Source organism: Hirundo rustica, chromosome 6 (assembly GCF_015227805.2).
Source record: "Hirundo rustica isolate bHirRus1 chromosome 6, bHirRus1.pri.v3, whole genome shotgun sequence".
Classification (NCBI taxonomy): Eukaryota; Metazoa; Chordata; class Aves; order Passeriformes; family Hirundinidae; genus Hirundo; species Hirundo rustica.
The window spans coordinates 46167445-46186626 of NC_053455.1; the positions used below are offsets into that span (position 1 = coordinate 46167445).

The window sequence follows — 19182 nt, forward strand, 5'->3', positions numbered from 1 at the left end:
ATTGATCTTGGAAAAAAGGAAAAAAAAATATTGTGTATATACAGATATATTTTTTTTTCCTGGGAAAAATGCCAACATGCTGGTTCAAATTTTGAGTCATTGCCATCCTGGGTACACTCTATTGAATTTTGGGGTTGTTTTGTTTTTAAAGCCATGTTATAGAAATTAATGTCAACATGAAAAGTGTTTTTGTTTTTTGTTTAGATTGTAATAACAAAAAATAATCTTTGAGGTCCCCTGAATGCTCAAACATTATTGCAGCATCTGTGCTGTCCTGATTCATCCTAAGGTTTTCAATAGCAGCCTAGTGGAAGTAGAATAAAGCATGGCCCTCACTGGAAACTCTCTTCTGTCAGAACTCAGCATGGTCAAAAAAATAAACTTAAATCATGGAAAGCTGTTGAAGCTAATTCCTTTGTGCTGCTGTCAGACTGGGAGGAAACAGTCCTATAATACACACAAAACCCCTTTCATCTGCTTTTATGGCACTTGGAGAAGTGTAGACAAGCAGTGCTGCAGGATTGAAATGTTTCTGTTAGAGGGATACAGGCTCCATCAGCAGAGTCCTTGTGTGGATGATTACAGCATGCCAGGAGGAGGTTCCCTGCCCAGCCGTTTCTCTTTGTTGTGTGCATCTCTTGCTTTCCAAACAGTGGTTCTGTGCCCATAACTGTGTGCCTTTCTCTGCAGCCCCTTTTAGGACTGGGGAGGCCCAGGTGAGATGTCTGCTGGGTTACATACTCTGCTCATCATTTCTGGGAACAAGAGCTGATTGTCTTGGAATTTCATTGTCTGTGGGAGGCGACCTCCTTTCTCTTGATTGCCCTCCAGCAACCTCTGATTGACCACATCTCAGATATACCCAGGCATTTTGCAGTTAGTTGTCTCTTCTGTTTTTGATTTAAGAGAGCACTTGTAAGTGCAGTTCATCTTTCTAGGTAACAAGTAAAAGGGAGAGATGAAAGCAGGCTGTGCCCTGAAAAGTACAAAATCTGAATAGGAGAGGCAGCGGAAAAAATTGCTTTTCACATTGCTAAAAGCTGGGGCCATGGAGAGATTTACAACTGTGCTCTACAGTTCCATGTGGAGTCTGGCAGAGGGCTGGCTGAAATTCTACAGTAGCTCCCACTGATCCCAGGCTCCAGGTCTATGTACCAGCAGCAGCCTGTTCTTGTTCCCAGCAGGCAATACTCTACCCCTTCCTCAGTACTTAGTGGCTTTCAGTGGCTTCAGCCCCTGCCCCCGATCACTTTCCACCCAGATTTCTGTGCCATTTGTGCTTCTCTGGTATTTCTTAGGAGCTTGGGACATCGTGGCCTCACATGCTATTTTAGCTGTCAGTCTGTAAGAAACAGATTGGAAGGTTTGATGCAAAATAGCATCAGAGCATTGATAGGTGGGGCCAGATGATCTTGACATAATCCCTTTGATGGGGTGGGTAAATCCCACCTGGTGTTTGGCAGGAGGAGAGGAAAGCCTGCAGCTTGGTATTTCCCTGCTGGGGAAAGCAGCCATAAAGGAACGTTGCCAGGCTGTCCTCAAACCAGTTATCTTATTACTGAGATCCACTGGGAGTCCAGGAAGAAAAGAGGATGCTTTTGAAGTCAAGTCTGTCTGTTTATGAGCATCACTAAGCAGCAGAGACCAGACTGTCCCGAGGGCCAGGGAAAGGGGAACCTCTCATGTAATTCCTCTGATCTCTAGGTTTTGTTATGTGGATTTTGTGATCTGTAGTTTAGGTTTAAAAAGACCAAAGACTATTTATAAAATATGGATTTCATTCTACTGATTGTGTCATCGTCCACAGATGTGAAGCCAGACAGTGTATCAGACCCTTCATCAACTAATTAACTTGAGTTGTCAAGCTGCAATCAGTGAGCTGCTCTCATGCTAAAATAATAATGATAAATTCCTCTCATCTGAAGCTGTCAGCTTCCAGCTGCAAGAGGCTGGAGTTTGCAAGGTCTGTAACTTACTCCATGAAGAAAAATCAGATTTCCACCTCTGTATGGCCGAAGCCAACTCAGCTTGGTTCCCTTTCTAGCAGAGTTTGCTGCTGGAGCAGCACCTAAGGCCAGGCTAGGATTTTGCTGGGCTCGCAGCAGGACCGAAGCTGCCATCAGACTGCCACATGCAGCACTGCGAGTCCTACCCATTTCAAAGGGACATTTTTCTAGTTTCAATTGCTTATTGAGGAGCTGATTTGGTTTCTTTTTGGGTTGCATTTAAAAAAAAATGTCTGTAAGGGGTGTGTTTCTCTGGAAATTCTTTCCGTTCTTGTTTTGTTAGGCAAGAAAGGTGCTACACATTTCACTGTAGGACAGGGTCTAAAACCTGTCTGAAGGAAGAGGTGTCCAGGATGCCTTTGGGACTGCTTGTGTGCTCACAGAGCTGGCAGGCCAGCAGGGAGCCCTTGCAGGCTCTGGTGGGGATGTCAGCCCTTCTTTCCTCCCAGTTTTTTGGAGCTTACATCTGCCCTGTCATACTTGTCACACCTATCTTGTCTTAAACAGACCAATTCCACACTGGTAAAGGGAGTCTTGGACTCAAACGTCTTGCCTCTATCTTGCATAAAAAAATGAATGCCACCTCCGCTGAGTATGACCACTCATAGAAAGGAATTTATTTTCTTTTTTTTAGCGACTGGCTGCGTAAGAATTCCAAGCAAAATGGAAGCAAACAAAAATTACTTGTGTGGTTTATCCAGACGGACTTGGACCAAGGAATTTGTGTAGCCTTCTAAGAAACAATAACCAGCTTTTACTGTTATGAATCTCTTTGCACAGTGTAAACTTCACAAATAGAAATTAAAAGTACAGTTTACCCTACAGCATAGGTTTGGGTGACAGTTATAAAAGGCTATAAAGCATCTTAATTAAAGTTTTATGGCTCATAATCATGTGTTATTTGAGATAAATATCATTAGCAATACCAGAGCTATGCAGAAGCTTAATATGCTCTTTAGATATCTAGAAATACGTGTAAAATAAATATTTTTCTAAGGAGGTCTTCTTCCCCTATCAAAGAAGAAATCTTGTTTAAAGGCAGGAATACAGAATACAAAAATCAGGAGGCCTGTTTTTTCTTTGTGCATTCCCTGTCATTTCTGAAAATCATCATGGAACAGATATCCTTTTTCTGTGGAAAAGCTCCTTTTCAGATGGCTTCTTGGTGCTTTGATGCAGAATAATTTTTTAGTGTATAAATCTGCCTTCATAAACATCCTCATAAATATAACACAGCAAACAAACTGCTTGGAGGTCAGACTGCAGAAGAGGTTGACCGTGCATTTTTAGCAGTTTAGTGTATGCTAGAGCTTAGATTTAGCAGGATTAAATTTTGCAGAGGTCTTGTGACAAGTGTTTCTTACAAAGTGGGAATGTCTGAAAGCCTACTACAGACTAATGAGAAACACTGAGCACAAATGCTCAGGTGCAATTCAGGCACAAATTTGGTGTTGATTAAATGCAGAATTTTAGCCAGTATGCAAAATAGGTGATGACTTTAAAGACTATACAGATACTTTGGTAGAACCTTTGCAATGGGCATCTCAATTCAGGCACCAGTTATCTTTCTTTCTGTATCACTAGAGCTCTGAGTTATATCTGTATTTCTGTCCAAGCAAAGCCTCCATGATTAAAGTTAAATAGCATTAAGCACCTTAATAAATAGGCATGAGTTTTTCTCTCTCTCTCTCTCTTTTTGAGACTCTTGAGTTTACTGAGCTAGAGCTTCTGTATTATGTTTTGGTAACTGAATTTAGGTGTTTTGCAGAAAGGATATGACACCTGTGCTGCCTTAAAATACAGGTGCCTCTTCTATTTTTGTTGCTGTACCCTTAGGAACATGAGTTGACTTAAAGATTGACAGTGACATATAAAAAGAGCTGGATTGTGGTGATGTGACGAAGTAAATACAAATAAATGGTTTCTAGTGCAGGTGATACTTTTTATTCCAAAAGAAGATTTTTATTTCAAGCATTATCACTGTTGTACTCACTAATATGCCTATTAAGACTGTAAATCCTAGGCTATTGTTTTAAATTGTTTATTGTATGTGTTGTCTGTTCAAGTATGTATTTAAATGTGTGTCAAGTTATTTTTGACTGTTCACTGTTACAAATAACTCAGAACAGCAAATCAGAAAGCCAAAGCTTGTGCTCCTGCCCAGAATTATTTATTTTTTTTTTATTTTTTAATGTCAGAAGCCCCTTTATTTTTGCTTGAATGGTTACAGAGATGTCAAGGATAAGCGATCCACAGATGTTTACTTTTACTACGTGGGGTGATACAACTCTGGTGATTCCATACAGTGCTAAGAAAAGAAACAGTAACTGTTAGTCGAATATGTAAGAAGATATATGGCCACTTGCATTTTCCTTGTGCAAGTTCATTACATTTTAATCTTGATATGTAAGTATCACATAGTGGTTTTATTATTCCCTTTCAAATACTCTCTTAATGTATTGGAGGCTCTTTTATATTTCAGTTTTCTAATTTTAAGCTCTCTCCAACACACCTTTGGATTTTGGAAGGGGAGCCTAAGGGAGCTGTGAGCAAACTGAGGACTTCTGGCTATGAGGAAAAGGATGCAGGGCCAGCAGCGCAGCAGCTGAGATCCCTTTTCTGGCTGGCCTTGGCGTCTTTGTGTGCTCACTCACATCTGAGTTGTTGGTAGGAGAGCTCCTCACCCCATTTCAAACCTTGTTCTTTTGGCTGAAGGCACCTCCCAGCCAGCAGATCTGTGGATCAGCAGCCTCAAAGGTGTGTGCTCAGGGAGGAATTCCTTGACGTGCGGAGTCCAGCTTGATCTGTAGCCTTTGAAACACTGCGTTTCTCCTGCTTATGTCCAGTCCCACTTGTGAAAGCACTCAATGCGTGCTTGCTATTTTAGTACATGAATATCTCAAAGCAGTGAAAACTGTGGCTGAGTACTCAGTTGAAATGAGCTCTCTGTGACCTGATTCTCAAATGTGCTGAGCGCTCACTCGGGTGCCTGTGAGGTCAGTGAGCGCTTCTGGGCCTTCATTGCTTTGGAAATGGAGCTGAAATATGGTTATGTGAGCTTCGCTTCATGCTCATATACGTGCAAAACCTTAGTCCTGTTTTAAAGGATGCAAGACAAGAAGAGAATCCATTTTGAGTCTCCAAGGAAAAAATCCATAAAGATGTTAAAAGGCAGATGCTAGTTAGTGGACATTATTGAATCTTCGAGTTTTTCTAAGTCGTCGTTTTGTTTTGTCTGCTTCTGCTTTCACAATAACTTTCTCCTTTCATTGGAACTGTGCAGTTTAAAGAATTTCATGCCTGATTACTTTATACTTGACAGAAGGATCCTGAGTACCACATGTGTGTTTGAAGAGGTGTTTCTTTGAGTGTCAGCTGATCTCTCGGGTTAGAGAAAGTAACCTGATTTTAAGAAAACCAGCACATAAATTGCATCTGTGCTGAGGACCTGTGTTGAGGACTGCAAAGATAGGTCTTGACAAGAGTTTTATTTAGGCTACAACTCTTGTACAGCATGTCAGATGGGTTCTTTATTTCTGCTCTTTATTTCTTTATTACTGAGGACATTAGTAGGGAAACGGGCTTTCTGCTTCTTCAGGAATTTGCAGACTGGCACTGTTTGTCTTTCATCTGCAGCAATAATCTTCTCTGTGTAGGGCTCAAATAGGCAGAATCTCCTGAGGAAACAAGGAATTTCCTTACTCTGAATTTTTTGCTATTGGACAAAAGAAATAATTTGTGAAGAACAGGATGACAAAAGCCCAGAAAACACAAATGGCGAGGGAGCTCTGTGGTGCACAGAGCTTTGGGCGCTGATACCAGATGATTTTTTAAGAGATTTGACTTGGTCGGTCTGACTTGGCAGAGGCTATTCTGCGTGTTTGTACACTCTCAGTGCTGTTTGAACACACAGATGCTCCAGTATGGGTGAAGGAAATGCCCTTAGCATGAGTCATGTGTGTAGGAATAGCAGTGAGTCTGAATGCACAGGCAGAGGTGATGGCAGCAGTTATGCAGATGAGAGCATGTAAAAAGGAATGAGGTTTTTGCAGAGTTACTTGTGCACAGGCTTAAATAAAGAGCATTGCAAATCATATCTGGAATGTTTTCTCTGTGTCTGATTATGTTATTTCCATAGCAACTAATTATGCCATAAACCAAAGATCATGACTTCAGGTGACATGTGAGCAGAAGGAGATGAGCTATTAAGTATTGAAGATTTTTTTTAATGCAAATTTCCTTATTTATAAAGAAAAAAAGAAAATTAAAAAACCAACCAAACAACAAACCAACCAACCTTGAAGTCTGCTATGTAAGTGAAATTGCTTGTGACTGGAATGTGTTTTCAAAGTTTTGTTGGAGGCATCAATAAATATTTCAAGTAATTGTAGGTATAACTGTGAATATCAACAGATTTTTGTATTAGCTGAGGAAATCTAGAATGTCTGTCTTCTCCTGCCCATACAATCCAGAGCTCAACTTCTTTCCAGCAGCTATAACCTTTTACAGATACTGAAATTGCTAATGGACAAGCAGGGACCCTGGAAATAAAAGGGAAGGTCTGAATTCTTAGGTGTGTGGTAAGTTCGAGGCTGCAGTGAAGCACACTATCTGCTGTTTCACTTACTAAAAAAAAAAATCCTTTTTCTTTTGAAAACAAAAGATTCTAGAGATATCCTCAGCTTACAGCCCGAAGATCATACCCTTTGGGGTGAAGGACCTGCAGCCCAGAGTAAAACTGATCCTGCTTGGTTTACCTGTTCCTTAGGGGGCTGCTTTAACATGTCTGGCACTGGGTTCAGGAGCTGGCTTTATGGCTCCCTCCTGACCCGCTTGCACCTCGCTTAAACTCTTTGGCAACATTGCACCATGTGAATTTTTAGGAGAGAGCAGGATATAGGGAGGAAACCTGTTGATTGCTGCTTGGATTGACCTTGAACGTTTCCAGGGATGGGGCATCTACAACCTCTTTGGGCAACTCCCTCCAGTATTTCATCATCTCATTGTAAAAAAAAATTCCTTATATAGTCTGAATCTACCCTATTTTAGTTTCAAAACATTACCCCTTATCCCATTGCTACAGGTCCTATTAGAAAGCCTCTCCTCATCTTTCTTTAAGCCCTATTTAGGTAATAAAAGGCTGCAGTGAAGTCTCCCTGGAGCCTTTTCTTCTTCAGGCTGAAAAACCTGAACTCTTTCAGCCTTTCCTGTTAGGGAAGATGTTCCAGCCCTCTGATTGCTTTTGTGGCCCTCCTGCAGACCCACTCCCAACAGGTCCATGTCTTCCTTGAACTGAGGACTCCAGAGCTGAGTGTACTATTCCACGTGGGCTCTCAACAGAGCAGAGGGGCAGAGTCACCCCCCTCAACCTGCTGGCCAGTTCCCCTAGTCTATGTGGGCAGGGCTGCTCTCAATCCCTTCATCCCCCAGCCGATGCTGATACTGGAGGTTTCCCCAGCCCAAGTGCAGCACCTTGTACTTGGCCTTGTTGAACCTCTTGAGGCTTCCATAGGCTCACTTTTAGAGCTTGTCCAGATCCCTGTGGATGGCATCCCATCCCTCAGGTGTAGTAAGTGCACCACTCAGCTTGGTGGCATTTGCAAACTTGGTGAGGGATTGCTGTATCCTACTATGTCACTTATGAAGTCACTAAACAGTCCTGGGCAGGGTTGAGCAGATACTGAAAACCTGAGGCAGCGTGAGGCTGTCAGGTTAAAAATCATATTCTCACTCTCTTTGCTTTGCTCTTTTAGTCATTTATATTCATGCAAAATGAATATACAAAAGCAAACAAATCAAAGACTCCATCACAAGGCTATTTTTCCTCCTAGCTGAAACAGCCAGCTTGGCCCTGAACTTTGGTTCACCCTCCAGTCAGAAGCGATAATGTTTCTCTTAGACTTTTGGAAGAGGTACAGTTTTTATAAAACCTGCATCACTGAATCAAACATAAACAGTAGCTGCAAAGAGTGCACTGGGTGAGGAAACAAGGGATTTCTCTCCAGGTGTGTTGCTGAAGAAAAAGACAGGCAGGACCTGACAGGTTTGATTAACGCTTTTCTGTGGTGATCTCTGCCTGTACATGAAATTAAAAAGTTGAGTGTATTCATCAGTTGATCACCCTTAGCCGATTTCAGTGCTGCGGTGAAGCAAAGCTAGTAACTCACGAGAAGATCCCACTCTTGTAGTAATGTTTGATCTCAGTTGTGTTGTTCACTGAAGCTGCTGGGAATGAGTGTCACCTGTCACGTGCGTGCCTTTGCACACCCCTCTGTTGCAGAGCAGGAGCAGTTGTCACATCCGTACCCTGTTTTATATAGTGTATTTCAGTAATGCATTCTAGCAGGGTTCTTTAAAATTTTATTCCGTGGATCCCTTCTTAACAAAGTCTTCTGAGGTTAATTCAAAGTGGGTTGTTTCATTAGGAGGATGGAGCAGATATGCAGAGTTCTGAAGACAGTGATGAGAGGCCTTAGTAGGGGGAAAACCATTAAAGGATTCATGAGACTAAATTAATGAGGAGGTGAATTAGTGCTGCATTTTGTGTGAGCTGAAGGCTCTGGTGTCTTGTGGTCGTGAGTGTTAAATCATGGAGGAAGAAGAGAAAGCAGTATTCAAAACAGTAAGGGAGATGAGAGCGTGGTGTGGGCTTTGTGGTGGCTGCAGCTCAAGGTGAGGTGCAGTGTGGGCTGAACAAGCAGCTGTGTGTCTTGAGGTGAGGTTGAGGCTGCTCAGAGAAAGGGTGTGAGGGATAACACAATTAAGAGATCTGCCCCGATGCCCAAACCCTTTACAGTTTATTGCCTGGAGTTCACCTGACATTAGAGTGAGTCTGCTGTCTCTTCTCTTTCAGGGGTTTTGGCTGGAGACAGTGGAGGGTTACCAGTCCTCCACTCAAAGTGGCAGGGACAGAGTTGTTATAAACTAAATGGTAGAGTGCCACCAGAATCGATACAGATTGAACCTCTGCTGGCGAGACTGCACAGTGCTTGCTTTCTTGTGTAGAGGGATCAATATGAATTTGCCACAGGATGGGAATATAGAGATGCAGCTGGGGAGAGAAAAAATAGATGTTAAGCAGAGGTGAAGAGAGGTCACGAGGTCCACTCTGTGATTTTAGGCTCAGTCATTAACAAAAAGTTTTGTGAAAGCTCTAATTCACCTGCCCTTTGGGTCACCCTTTAGACACAACAGCCCAGTGATGCAATGCTTCCAAGGTTTATCCTTCTCGCTCCCTGCATTACTTTATTGTTCAACAGCTTAAATGTCAGGACGGGTCCCAGCTGCCCCTTCCATTCCCTTTACACCAGGGATGGGCTAGAGTAGAGTACACCAGCCCTTCTCTTGTTGATTTCCCCCAGTTCCCATGCAGGACATCACTCCATGTAAGCATGTCATCCAAGCTGCAGTTAGCCTGTTGGTGCAGCAGTGCTGTCTCAAGGATTTGCCATTTAGGACAGTCATTCTGACTAGGTTTCCTGGTGTGGAAGACTTAGTACAAGAATGATTGTAATGTTTGTATCCCAAATGACTGTTTCTAATTAGCTGTTAATATTGTCATGAGAAAGAACAGCAACTGCTTGAGAACTACATTTTACACTCAAGTGCCTTTAAAAAGTTGTCATTCCCATGAGGTGTGCTACTTACAGGGATGATGGTGAAAACAGGCTGGAGAAAAAGTGACCTTTATTGTAAGGGTGATGCAGGACCTCAGCCTTCCTCAAGCATTTTTTGCATCTGTCTGAAATACATCCACCGTGTGTTGATGTTTATTACTTTTTATTTAAAATAAACATTTAGAAACTCCTCCTTCTGCCTTAGATCTTGGCCTTATGAATTATTCCACCCACATTAAGGACTTAATTCTCCTAAGAACTGATAGTTTTCCTGCTTTCAGGAAAGGTGAAAGCAAGTGATTTCTAACGCTTTTCTTATTCAGATAGCAGTGAGCTGCCTTTGGGCTTCAGTTGTCTAGTTTACAGTAAATACGCCAGATTCTCCTCTGTTAAATGTGGTACCATGGGCACCCTTGTTAAATAACAGTTATCTGACTTGTCACTGTTTCAGCATAATTTGTGTGCTGAGCTATACCCAATTTTTCTTTCACCATTTAATACGACGCTCCGTGCACAGGCATTTTTGTATGACAGAAAATGTAGAAAGTATTTGAATCTTTTTTGGGTTTCTATTACCAAACTGGTCTAGTTGTAATGCAGGTGAGGAGAGAGGTTGGAGGCAGGACTATTTGGTACCACAGGAAAAATTCATAATATATTGGGAACTCTGACCAAGAACAGATCTGCTTCCATTGGACCATCTTTATGGGCTAGGGAAGGAAGACTTCTTTAAGGGGGCAGAGTTCATATGATGCAACAGGAAAGGGAGGGCAGTAGAAAACTCTAATTTTAGAGCTAGGGAAATCAAAAAGTGGAAAAGTTGTAAGTCATCAAAGTTACTGAAAGAGATGGTGCAGGAGTTATTACCCTTATGTTTTGTGCTGAGGTTCTTTCTCTCTGAAGCCTGTACCAGGTATGGTCAGTGTATTTATAGTTTGTGGAGGAAATGAAGAAAAATAATTAGACTCTAAGTTTGCAGTTTTTAAATGAACAGAATTAGAGGGTGGTTTGCAGGGGTGAGCTTCTCAGGCTATGTGCAAACCCAGCTCATTTTACTTTTACCAATTTGTTCTTTAATTAATTGGTGCCTGTGTCTCTTGATTTATGCTGAGACTGGCAAGTCACTTCATGAAGGAAACCTATTTTCATCTCGGTTAATTCTCTGCTGGGCAGGCCTTTAAAAAAAATGTTAGCCAGCCATCTTTTGACTTGGCTCCAGTAGGTTATAATCAAAATCAAAGGGCACACAGAGGAGGAAGGCAGAGAGGAGGCAGAGACAGATAAGGAGGTGGCACATACGGAGATGAGTTACTTGCGCAGGGAATTTGAGGCAAAGATGGTAAATGAGTCTTGCTTTCCTGAGCGTTAATACTAAAATTTGCCACAGTTTCAGTAAGATTTTTTCCTTCTCGAAAAAGTTGTGTGTGGCATATTTGCAACTCCTTACTGCCTGTGGGAGCTGTCAGATTTAGGGAGGCGCTCCCCAGCGTACGGAGCTTGATGCCGATCAGCGCGTTCTGACAGGGGGACAAATGAGCCGGCCGTACGGCGTGCTGAGCGCTGAGTCCGTGGCACCGAGCGAACGAGGAACGCGCCGGTGATGGATCCGCAGCGGAACAAACGAGCCTCCCGGCAGGAGAGGCCCGTCCTGACCCGCTCCCCGCGGAGCCTCCCCGGCGCTTTTCCGTGCGAAACCTTCACAGCACTTACTTACTCCCGTTCCTTTCGGCAGCGCCGCCTCCGTATGCGGGCAGCCCCTCCGAAGCCCCGCGCACCCGGGTCGGGGCTCCGCGCGGTGTCCCCGCTCGGAGTTTCGGGGCGGGGGCTCGCCGCGGCGGGGCTGTGAGGGCGGGGTGTGGGCCGGGCCCGGGCCGGGGCGGGCGGGGCGGGCAGCGCCATTGGCGCGGCGCTCGGAGGCGGGGCGGGCGCGCCGGGAATGGGGCGCCGGGGCTGGCGTGCCACAGGCGCCCGCCGCGGGAACGGGCTGCGGGGATGCGCCGAGTGAGCCCGGCGGCGCGGGGAGCAGCCATGCGGCCGGCAGGAAAGGGCCACGGCAGCTGCTCGCCTTTCGGATAATTCCTGTCCTGCAGCGGGTCTCGGGCAGCGGCGCTCTCTTGTCTGTGTGTGGCATGTGGAGCCGGGGTTTTTTATGGCATTTGCTAGCCGAGCGAGGTCACGGTTCCTTTTTTAAAAAATTCTTTGCTCTGGGTACAGTATATCTCGCTCTGAATCTTCCTTCCCTGGTAGCGGGGTGGGCCGGGAGGGACGACCGTGACAGTGACGGGAATGTTTACTTGAGGAGAAGTCTTTCTCACGTGGAAGCACGCTGCTCCCTAACTCCTGGCTAAGCGGACTTCAGTTCGCCAACTTTGCTGCCGCACAGCACGCGTAACTCCTTGGCAGGATGGCAAACAAAAGAACAGCTGGTGCAAAGCAATAGGGGATTCCTAGCGAGGAGGAAGGAAGATCACCAGCCTTTCACCCGACGGCTGTCAGAGCAGCAGGAACGGGACAGCTGAAGCCACCATGCGCAGGTCCAGCACCGATGAGTCCACCTATCACAGGAGCCCTTCTCTGGACAGCAAGGATTACAGTTTCCCAAATGGCGCCTTCCGTCGATACAGCAGCATGTATGGTGGCCAGTTTGGGGCTGCCAGCAACTCTTTTTTTGGATTTCATACCAACCCAGGCCCGAAGGCCACCAAGGCTAAGTACACGACCCCCAAGGGAAACAAGTACGTTGTCTTTTACCTGGATCTCTCGTTTATTTTTCTCCTAGAACTGAAGAGGTGCAGCATGGCTCACAACTGCCTGCAGTGTATCAAGTACCTAATGTTTGTTTTCAATCTTCTCTTCTGGGTGAGTACACGTTTGGAACTGCGAGACGGTTGCATTTGTGTCTGTTTACTGACATGGAAGGTGAACTTGTTGCTCCTTTTAAACTTTTGAGTTGAACAAAGTGGTGCCCAGGCTACTGTTTTTGTGGCCTCATTAATTGGTGTAGATAACCTGCTGAGGGTTTTCTTCATCCTCTCATTTCCCGGCCTTCAGCTGCATTTCAAAACTGTGGTAGAAGACAAGGGTGTGTTTATAGAGGTCAGTTGCATGAATGCCTTCATCGCTTTGTTCCAGTGAGAGCTGTATACTTTTTTGTGCCCTGATCTTTCGTTCTTGTTTGTGTTTGCCTCAAAAGCTATGCATAGTCCTAGGGAAATTACTGAGGCCATTCACGCTTGTAAGGTTGAACATGTGCTTACATCCGTTGCTCTGTTGCGGATGACACACTTGGTACATCACACCATTAGAGCCTCTGTCAGGAATCCCTAGGTAATCATTCTCTGTTACTGTCAGTGGTGGGTCCTGGCACTGCCATTCCCTGTTGAAGATGTGGGTGGAGAGAGACCAGAGAGCTCTTCTCTGCTTCTGGGACTGCTCCTCTGTGGCAGGAGCTTATCAAATCACTGGGAGGCATGTGTGTGTCATCATCTTTTTAACGAATGACGTGTCTGTCAACAACAAGGGTGGCTGGGCACTTCACTCCCTTCCAATGGAGTGTAGGCTGTAGCTGGAGACTAAAGAAGTGCAGTGGGGAGGGGACCCAGGTCACTAATGCTGTTAGTTCTGTAAAAAGGGAGTAGCGTGTTTGCTAGGGCAGGACAGGATTTCTAGTTCAGTGTTCCTCGTCCAGAATTGTATGTAGGAAGATTCGTTACAAGATCCTCAGGAGGTGCCTTTAAGTGGCTTGTTCCTCCCAAGTGGCTTATTAACATGCTGAGGGAAATAAGGAGTACCGTGAAGGGACACCCCTCCTGTCCCAGCACTTAGGGAGGGGTGTGCATTTGCAGCTGGATGTTAGCGTGTCCGTGTTACTGATTGTGCTCTCACCTGAGTTGCTGGAGGTGCTCGGAGGGCCGTGAGATGGAGAGAGCTGTTCTCTAGTGTGCGCTGCTGTACAGCTGTTCAAAGCCAGGCATGCTGCAGTGCATCAGAAAACACAAAGTGCAGGCAACTCCTGCTGACCTGAGTCATACCAAGAGTCAGGATGTGATAAACTAGTGCAGGTCCCCTGAATTGGCACAGCACTAACCAGAGCTGTGAAACACAAGGAGGGTGCTCTCTTTGCATCCTGGGTGAGCTGGTAGAAAGAGTGTTGTTAGGGCTGCATTCTGTCTTTTAAGGCTAACTCTGGTTGCTTCTGCTTCCCTGAAAATCATCTAATATTTATTGCAGCTTACCCCAGAGCTTTCTGAAAAAGACAAACACTATCTTTCTTGCCTTTTTAAGTCTTGTGCCTCTACTGACTGTCCCTGGTCGAGATTATAGATAGCACTGACAGTTAGTTGAAGTGTGAGCTAGAGAAAAGCAGTAGGATGAGCATTAATAGCTCTTTCCAGGACGATGCACAGCACTGCCTCAAGGGATACAGGCGTTCTGATTTGTCTTGCAATATTCATCTTCCACTGAAACGTATCCATGTGACGAGAAGAGGTGCTGCTGCAAGTAACATGTGTGTATTTACAGAGGCAAGGTTGCACATAATTATATATCTTTGGCATGCTTTTCAGTAGGAAAACCTTAATGTTTTGGGAGAGAAAGAAAGGTCTCCCCGCTAAAACCATCAGAGCTGCTCCAAGATATGGCTTGGAGGAAGAGAAAAGGTGAGGGTCCCAAGAAGAGAATAGCTGTGGGGCAACTGAGCTCTTGGTGAACTGAAGTATGCGAGCAGGGTGGTGTCAAATACTGCAACACGATCTCTATTTTGTTTCCCTTTCACATGCTACCTGCACAGCAGGAGTGATGGATGATGATCATGTCCAAATGAGTTTTGCACAGCATGTAGTTATAATAGATGCAACTCTTCACTTTCTCACAGTGAGGAGAGTAACTAAAAAGAGATGATTTTTAAAGGCGAGCCTCTCCTTAGTAAAAGGAGAAAAATTTTCCCATTTCTAGGGATCAGAAATCTCAGAATGACTGCAGGTTGATGATGCTGTTGTTTTGTTTTTCATCTTGTTTTCAGTTATGTGTCATGTTTAACTTTGTGAAATTAAAGGAAAAACATCTCTGCAAGAAGAGAGGATTTCTCTTTGCATACATGCTCACAGAAGTTTTGCTGGCTCCACCTTTCCTCTCCACCCTTCTGTAGGTAGCTGGTTTAGCAATAGGCAATAGTTTGGGTAGGGAGAGGAGTTTCTTTTTCATGTATTGAGAGCAGTCATTGCATTAAATGAATTAAACACCTGTTATAGCACATTCCTGCTCTTGATTCTGTTTTGAGAAAATGCTTTGATTTCTGTCAGAAATCATATTTTCATCTTCTTCTTCCTGTTTCTATTCATTAACTCCAGTACATTTTGTGCATCCCTACAGCCTATTTCCCAGTACTTTCAGCTGTCTTTCCCACAGTGTGGCAGAACACAGTCCTCAGCCCTGTGCAACTCCAGTGGGATTTGTGCTGCATTTCTGAGGAAAAGATCCTTTTCTTACAATACTGGTGAAATTAGAGGAAGCAAATTCTCTGAGACCTTGATTTTAAATGTTCTTGGCAGGCTTTGTTGGATTAGGTGCTGTGCTCATGCTGTAAAAATTTTAAAACTGTCATATAACTGTGAAAACAGAGCAGAATTCTCCTCCCCATTCTGATGGTTAAAGGGAGCACAAAGCTCCTTCACAAGTGTCAGAGCCTCAAGTGCCTTGTCTGTGTTGATGCTGAATCAGTCCATTGGTACAGCAGACTAGCAGCTATTACTGTAGAGAAAAGAATTGGATACTCTTAAAATAGCTCATTTCTCCATGAGGAGTCCTGTGCAAATTGCTCTTGGTGCATTTGCAGCTACTCTGGGGTGTTAAGGTCCTGAGGCACAGACAGAAAAATATTAGAGAGCAGCACTGCTTCTCTAATGGGAATTGCCATTCAGAGGCCATTCCCTGGAACAGTGCCAGATGCAGATGAGCCATCATTGTATCACTGCACTCACTGGTTTGTAAGCTCCCAAAATAACTTTTGTCACCTGATACAGAACACTTGCTTGGCTTAATTCATTTTTATGGACTTCGATTTTCATTTGTTGGATTGCTGAACCCTTGAGACTGAAGATTGCCTCAGATAATCGCAGAGCAGAATATTTTTATTTCATAATAAATATTTTTGTCTCTTTGGGACATACTCAGGGAAGAACATTTATTTTCCACATTCCCCTCCAGACATCCAGCATTTCTTCACAGTCAGTAAAACAAACTTTTCTCTTTCAGTGCTTTTAATCCAAGGCTCTGGTGCCTTCTCTTTATTTTTTTTTTTTCCTTTTCTTTCGTATGCTTTCTTTTTTGTGAAAAAAGGTGGGATATATCCTAAAGGCTCAGAGCGTTCTTCAGAAAAAAAAAAGCATCATTCCCTTAATCCCTTTGACTTATGCAGTATCCCCACTTGTTTCAACTTCTAGCTCCCAAACCTCCAAGACTCAAAGAAGGAAATGCACTAACTGTACTTGTGTTGCCAGTGGCTTATGCTTTCCTTAGATCCCACGTTAGGGAAGACTTCCTAGAGAGGTAGCAGTTTGCCCTTCAAATAACTGAATTGCTATAGCTGACTCTTCAGGTAATGCTTTAACCAGTAGAGAAATTCAACAGCAAAATGCTATTGGTAGAAATCTAGTTGTAAAGAGGAGATGGCAACAAAAAGAAAGGAGGCGAAGAAGTCATCATCACTTACCATTAGGCAAACTTGCCATTAGTTATTTCTGTGCATGTGTCTCCTTTCCATTGTTTAAACATACCGCATTTGTGTGCACTAGAAGGCAGTCAGAGCTCTCACCAAGTTTTGTGAAAGCTCTCATTTCATTGGGTAGGCTCCCAACAATGCAGGGGAATAGTCTCTGCTCTATTGAAACCCTGGGAGTTGCCATCTGTTGGACACGCTGTGGCTGAAATGAGCAGCTGGAGCTCTGCTTTCCCCCTTCCTGGATGAAGAGGTGAGGCAAGGCACTTTGCTTTCTTCTGCCGTTTTTTCCATAGTAAACTCCCAACTGATACAGCCCTGGAAATGCTTTATCTTGGCTTGTGAGACACAAAGTGCAAATCTGAAATGTATGAAACACAGAGCCAAGGAAGTGACAGGTAGCACTAGGGAATGCATCAGGATCTGTGTAGGAAAAACCCAAGAACCTGTTTATTCTGACTCTAGGGTCCATCTCTGGGTCTCTGTCTTTGTTGCTGCTGACAGTCTGTGGACCACAGTTTGAGAAGCTCTGCACCAATGAGTACTCCTGGCCTGGTGCCCTGGTGATACTGCCAACATTACTCACATTTAATTAGAAGGAGAGGAAGTAATGGAAATGAGAAATCCCTCATTACTGGCATAATTTTGCTTCCTTGCACTCCAGCAGCACAGGTTGTCTTGTAAGAACTGTGCAAATGTTTATAGTGCATGGAAGACTGACTGTGTAGGACAGCTGGAGGATGGAACAGCTTGGTCTGAAAATGCACCATAGGGTACTGGATTGTGTTGGAGTGATCCTGGCCAGATTTGGCCAGAGGGTAGAGCTAGAGGGGTGTCTCTCCATTTCACTGTACCTTGTTGGGAAACCATCTGACATTATTAGCCTGAGAAGAGCTGTTGGCTGGAAGGTGGGGAATTTTGTAAGAGAAGCAGCTGATTTTGTTGGAGTGGATTCCTTGTCCTTCATCTGCATTCTCCATCAGTCAGCTGAATGAGATTGATGTTTAGAACAGCCAGAAGCTCTACAGATTGTTAGTGGTTGAGGACAGCAATCATTTTGTGGTTATACTTGGCTGCAGTCTTAAGTTAGTGGGAAAAGAATTACCAAGAGAGCAGTAAGCCATTTTAGAAGCAAGCCCCCCATTTCATCATTGTTACGTGCCCATGTTCTCCTCTGATGGACAGGGGCTGCAGCTCATCCTGTGGAGCTGAGTTTACCAGCTGCAGCTGCTGGGTGCCTTTCTGCACGCCTCACTCACAGCCCCAGCTACTGGCTGCTGCCCCGAGAAGAAAGTTTGATTAGAAGTAGGACAGCCTGTGTGTTTTCAAATGTGTGAAATGTGGATAGTGACAAGCAAAAAAGCCTGATTAATCAGCAAAGCAGATTTTGCTTCTATGTAATTAAAACATGGGAAGTTTACCCCAGAATGTAATTTTGTCTATCTGCCTCTGAATTTTCTGATTCTCCTTTGTTACTTGCCCCTTCCAGGAGCTGCTCAGTCTGATTGACATCTTTCTGAGGGTTCTCTGAGGATGTATTTTTGAGGAGCATTGCCTTTAAAGAAAGGACAGTCATTTCATGTGGGAATTACAGACTTGAAAAAATGGCATTTCTGTGAGAAGCAGAACTATTGAGGGCTGATCTCAAGTGTGAGAGAGATGATTGTATTACCTGACGTCTCATTTGTATGGGCACCAATTAGAGCTTTTTCCATAGTGGCACCATTCATACAGTCCCTTTGCTGTGTGGATCCTGAAGTCTAATAGGGACTAAGGATCATGCTGGAGTCATATCTCCCTGTGAAGGCATTGCTAAGGCATACATTTGCTATCTAAATGAATACCTTCTGAAAGCTTTTAGGAAGTTAATGACTTTAGAATAATGCACATTTGTCAGATCAGGCTAACAGTGGGAAATGGGCTCATGAGTTATTAGTGGCATACTCAGACAACAGTTCTTTTTCATAATCGTCTTTTCTCCTTAGGAAACCAGGTTCACAAGGCTGTTAATTGAGGGAAAAAGTTACCTTAAAGTTGACCATATAATAGATGCCATTTTCAAATTGCTTGCTGCTTCCATTGCTCAAGAAAAGAGTGGTTCCATAGCATGAGGTATGTTTGCTATCATATTGATAAGCAGTGAGTAGACCCCACAGGTTATGGCCATGTTGCAGGAGTGGACAAACTGGCTTCTTTAAAGTAGTGAGTCAAACGGCTGCAAACATAATTCCCTCTTCTGGACAGTGACAGCTACTAAATCTATTGCAGCCAATACTTTGACCTACACAGAGAAAGAAAAAAGGCAGGTGAGATAATTTTCATAATTATTCCTCTTCTTTCTTTTCTTGGCTTGAATACTTCTGAAGGCTAGCCAGTGCTTCTTTCTTACACCAGATTTCTCTTCACTGGGGCTATGATCAAACCTGGAATAACTGCTACAACATATGCTGTCACCTCACAGTTCATTCTGCCAAAGTGTTACATCCCTTTCACCCCCTTTGGGTCTTTATTTTAGAAGAAAAATCACCTGACCTTTTGGCCAGGGGATTGTTTGCAGCTCTGTTTCCACAGAGTATATAGGAGGATAAAATTCCAGTCTCAGTTTGTCTCCAGACACTGTTGTTTAAATCATTATAGCTGTTATTACTACAGTGTGATTTATTTATTTAGAATGTAACTTTTGGCTAAGGTTGCAAATCTGTACAAGTTTGAATAATATACAATATCTATATAAAATGTGTAAAGACACTTCTCTCTGATATTTTTCTGTAAACTGAGCACCGTGGGGTCAGAAATGAAATGTGGCATTGGGTGGAATGAATTCTGCATATTCATGAAGACTGGA

The 19182-nt window shown here is 43.8% G+C and overlaps 1 protein-coding gene across 11 annotated transcripts in view; it reads left to right on the plus strand.

The window, feature by feature from the left end:
- TSPAN4 (tetraspanin 4) overlaps window positions 1–19182 on the plus strand; it is a 416847-nt gene that overhangs the window by 217039 nt on the left and 180626 nt on the right. For 6 of the 11 annotated variants that reach the window (XR_009207921.1, XM_058420908.1, XM_058420909.1 and 3 more), the window contains one exon: window positions 12402–12481. The exons of 4 other annotated variants lie outside the window; for them this stretch is intronic. Coding sequence is in view for 6 of the 7 variants with exons in the window: in XM_058420908.1 (XP_058276891.1) it covers window positions 12402–12481 (80 nt within the window). In the remaining variant the exon portion in view is untranslated. Of the gene's footprint in view, window positions 1–11888; window positions 12482–19182 lie in introns of those variants that run through there. One more of the 11 variants, XM_040066844.2, reaches the window with a different exon arrangement.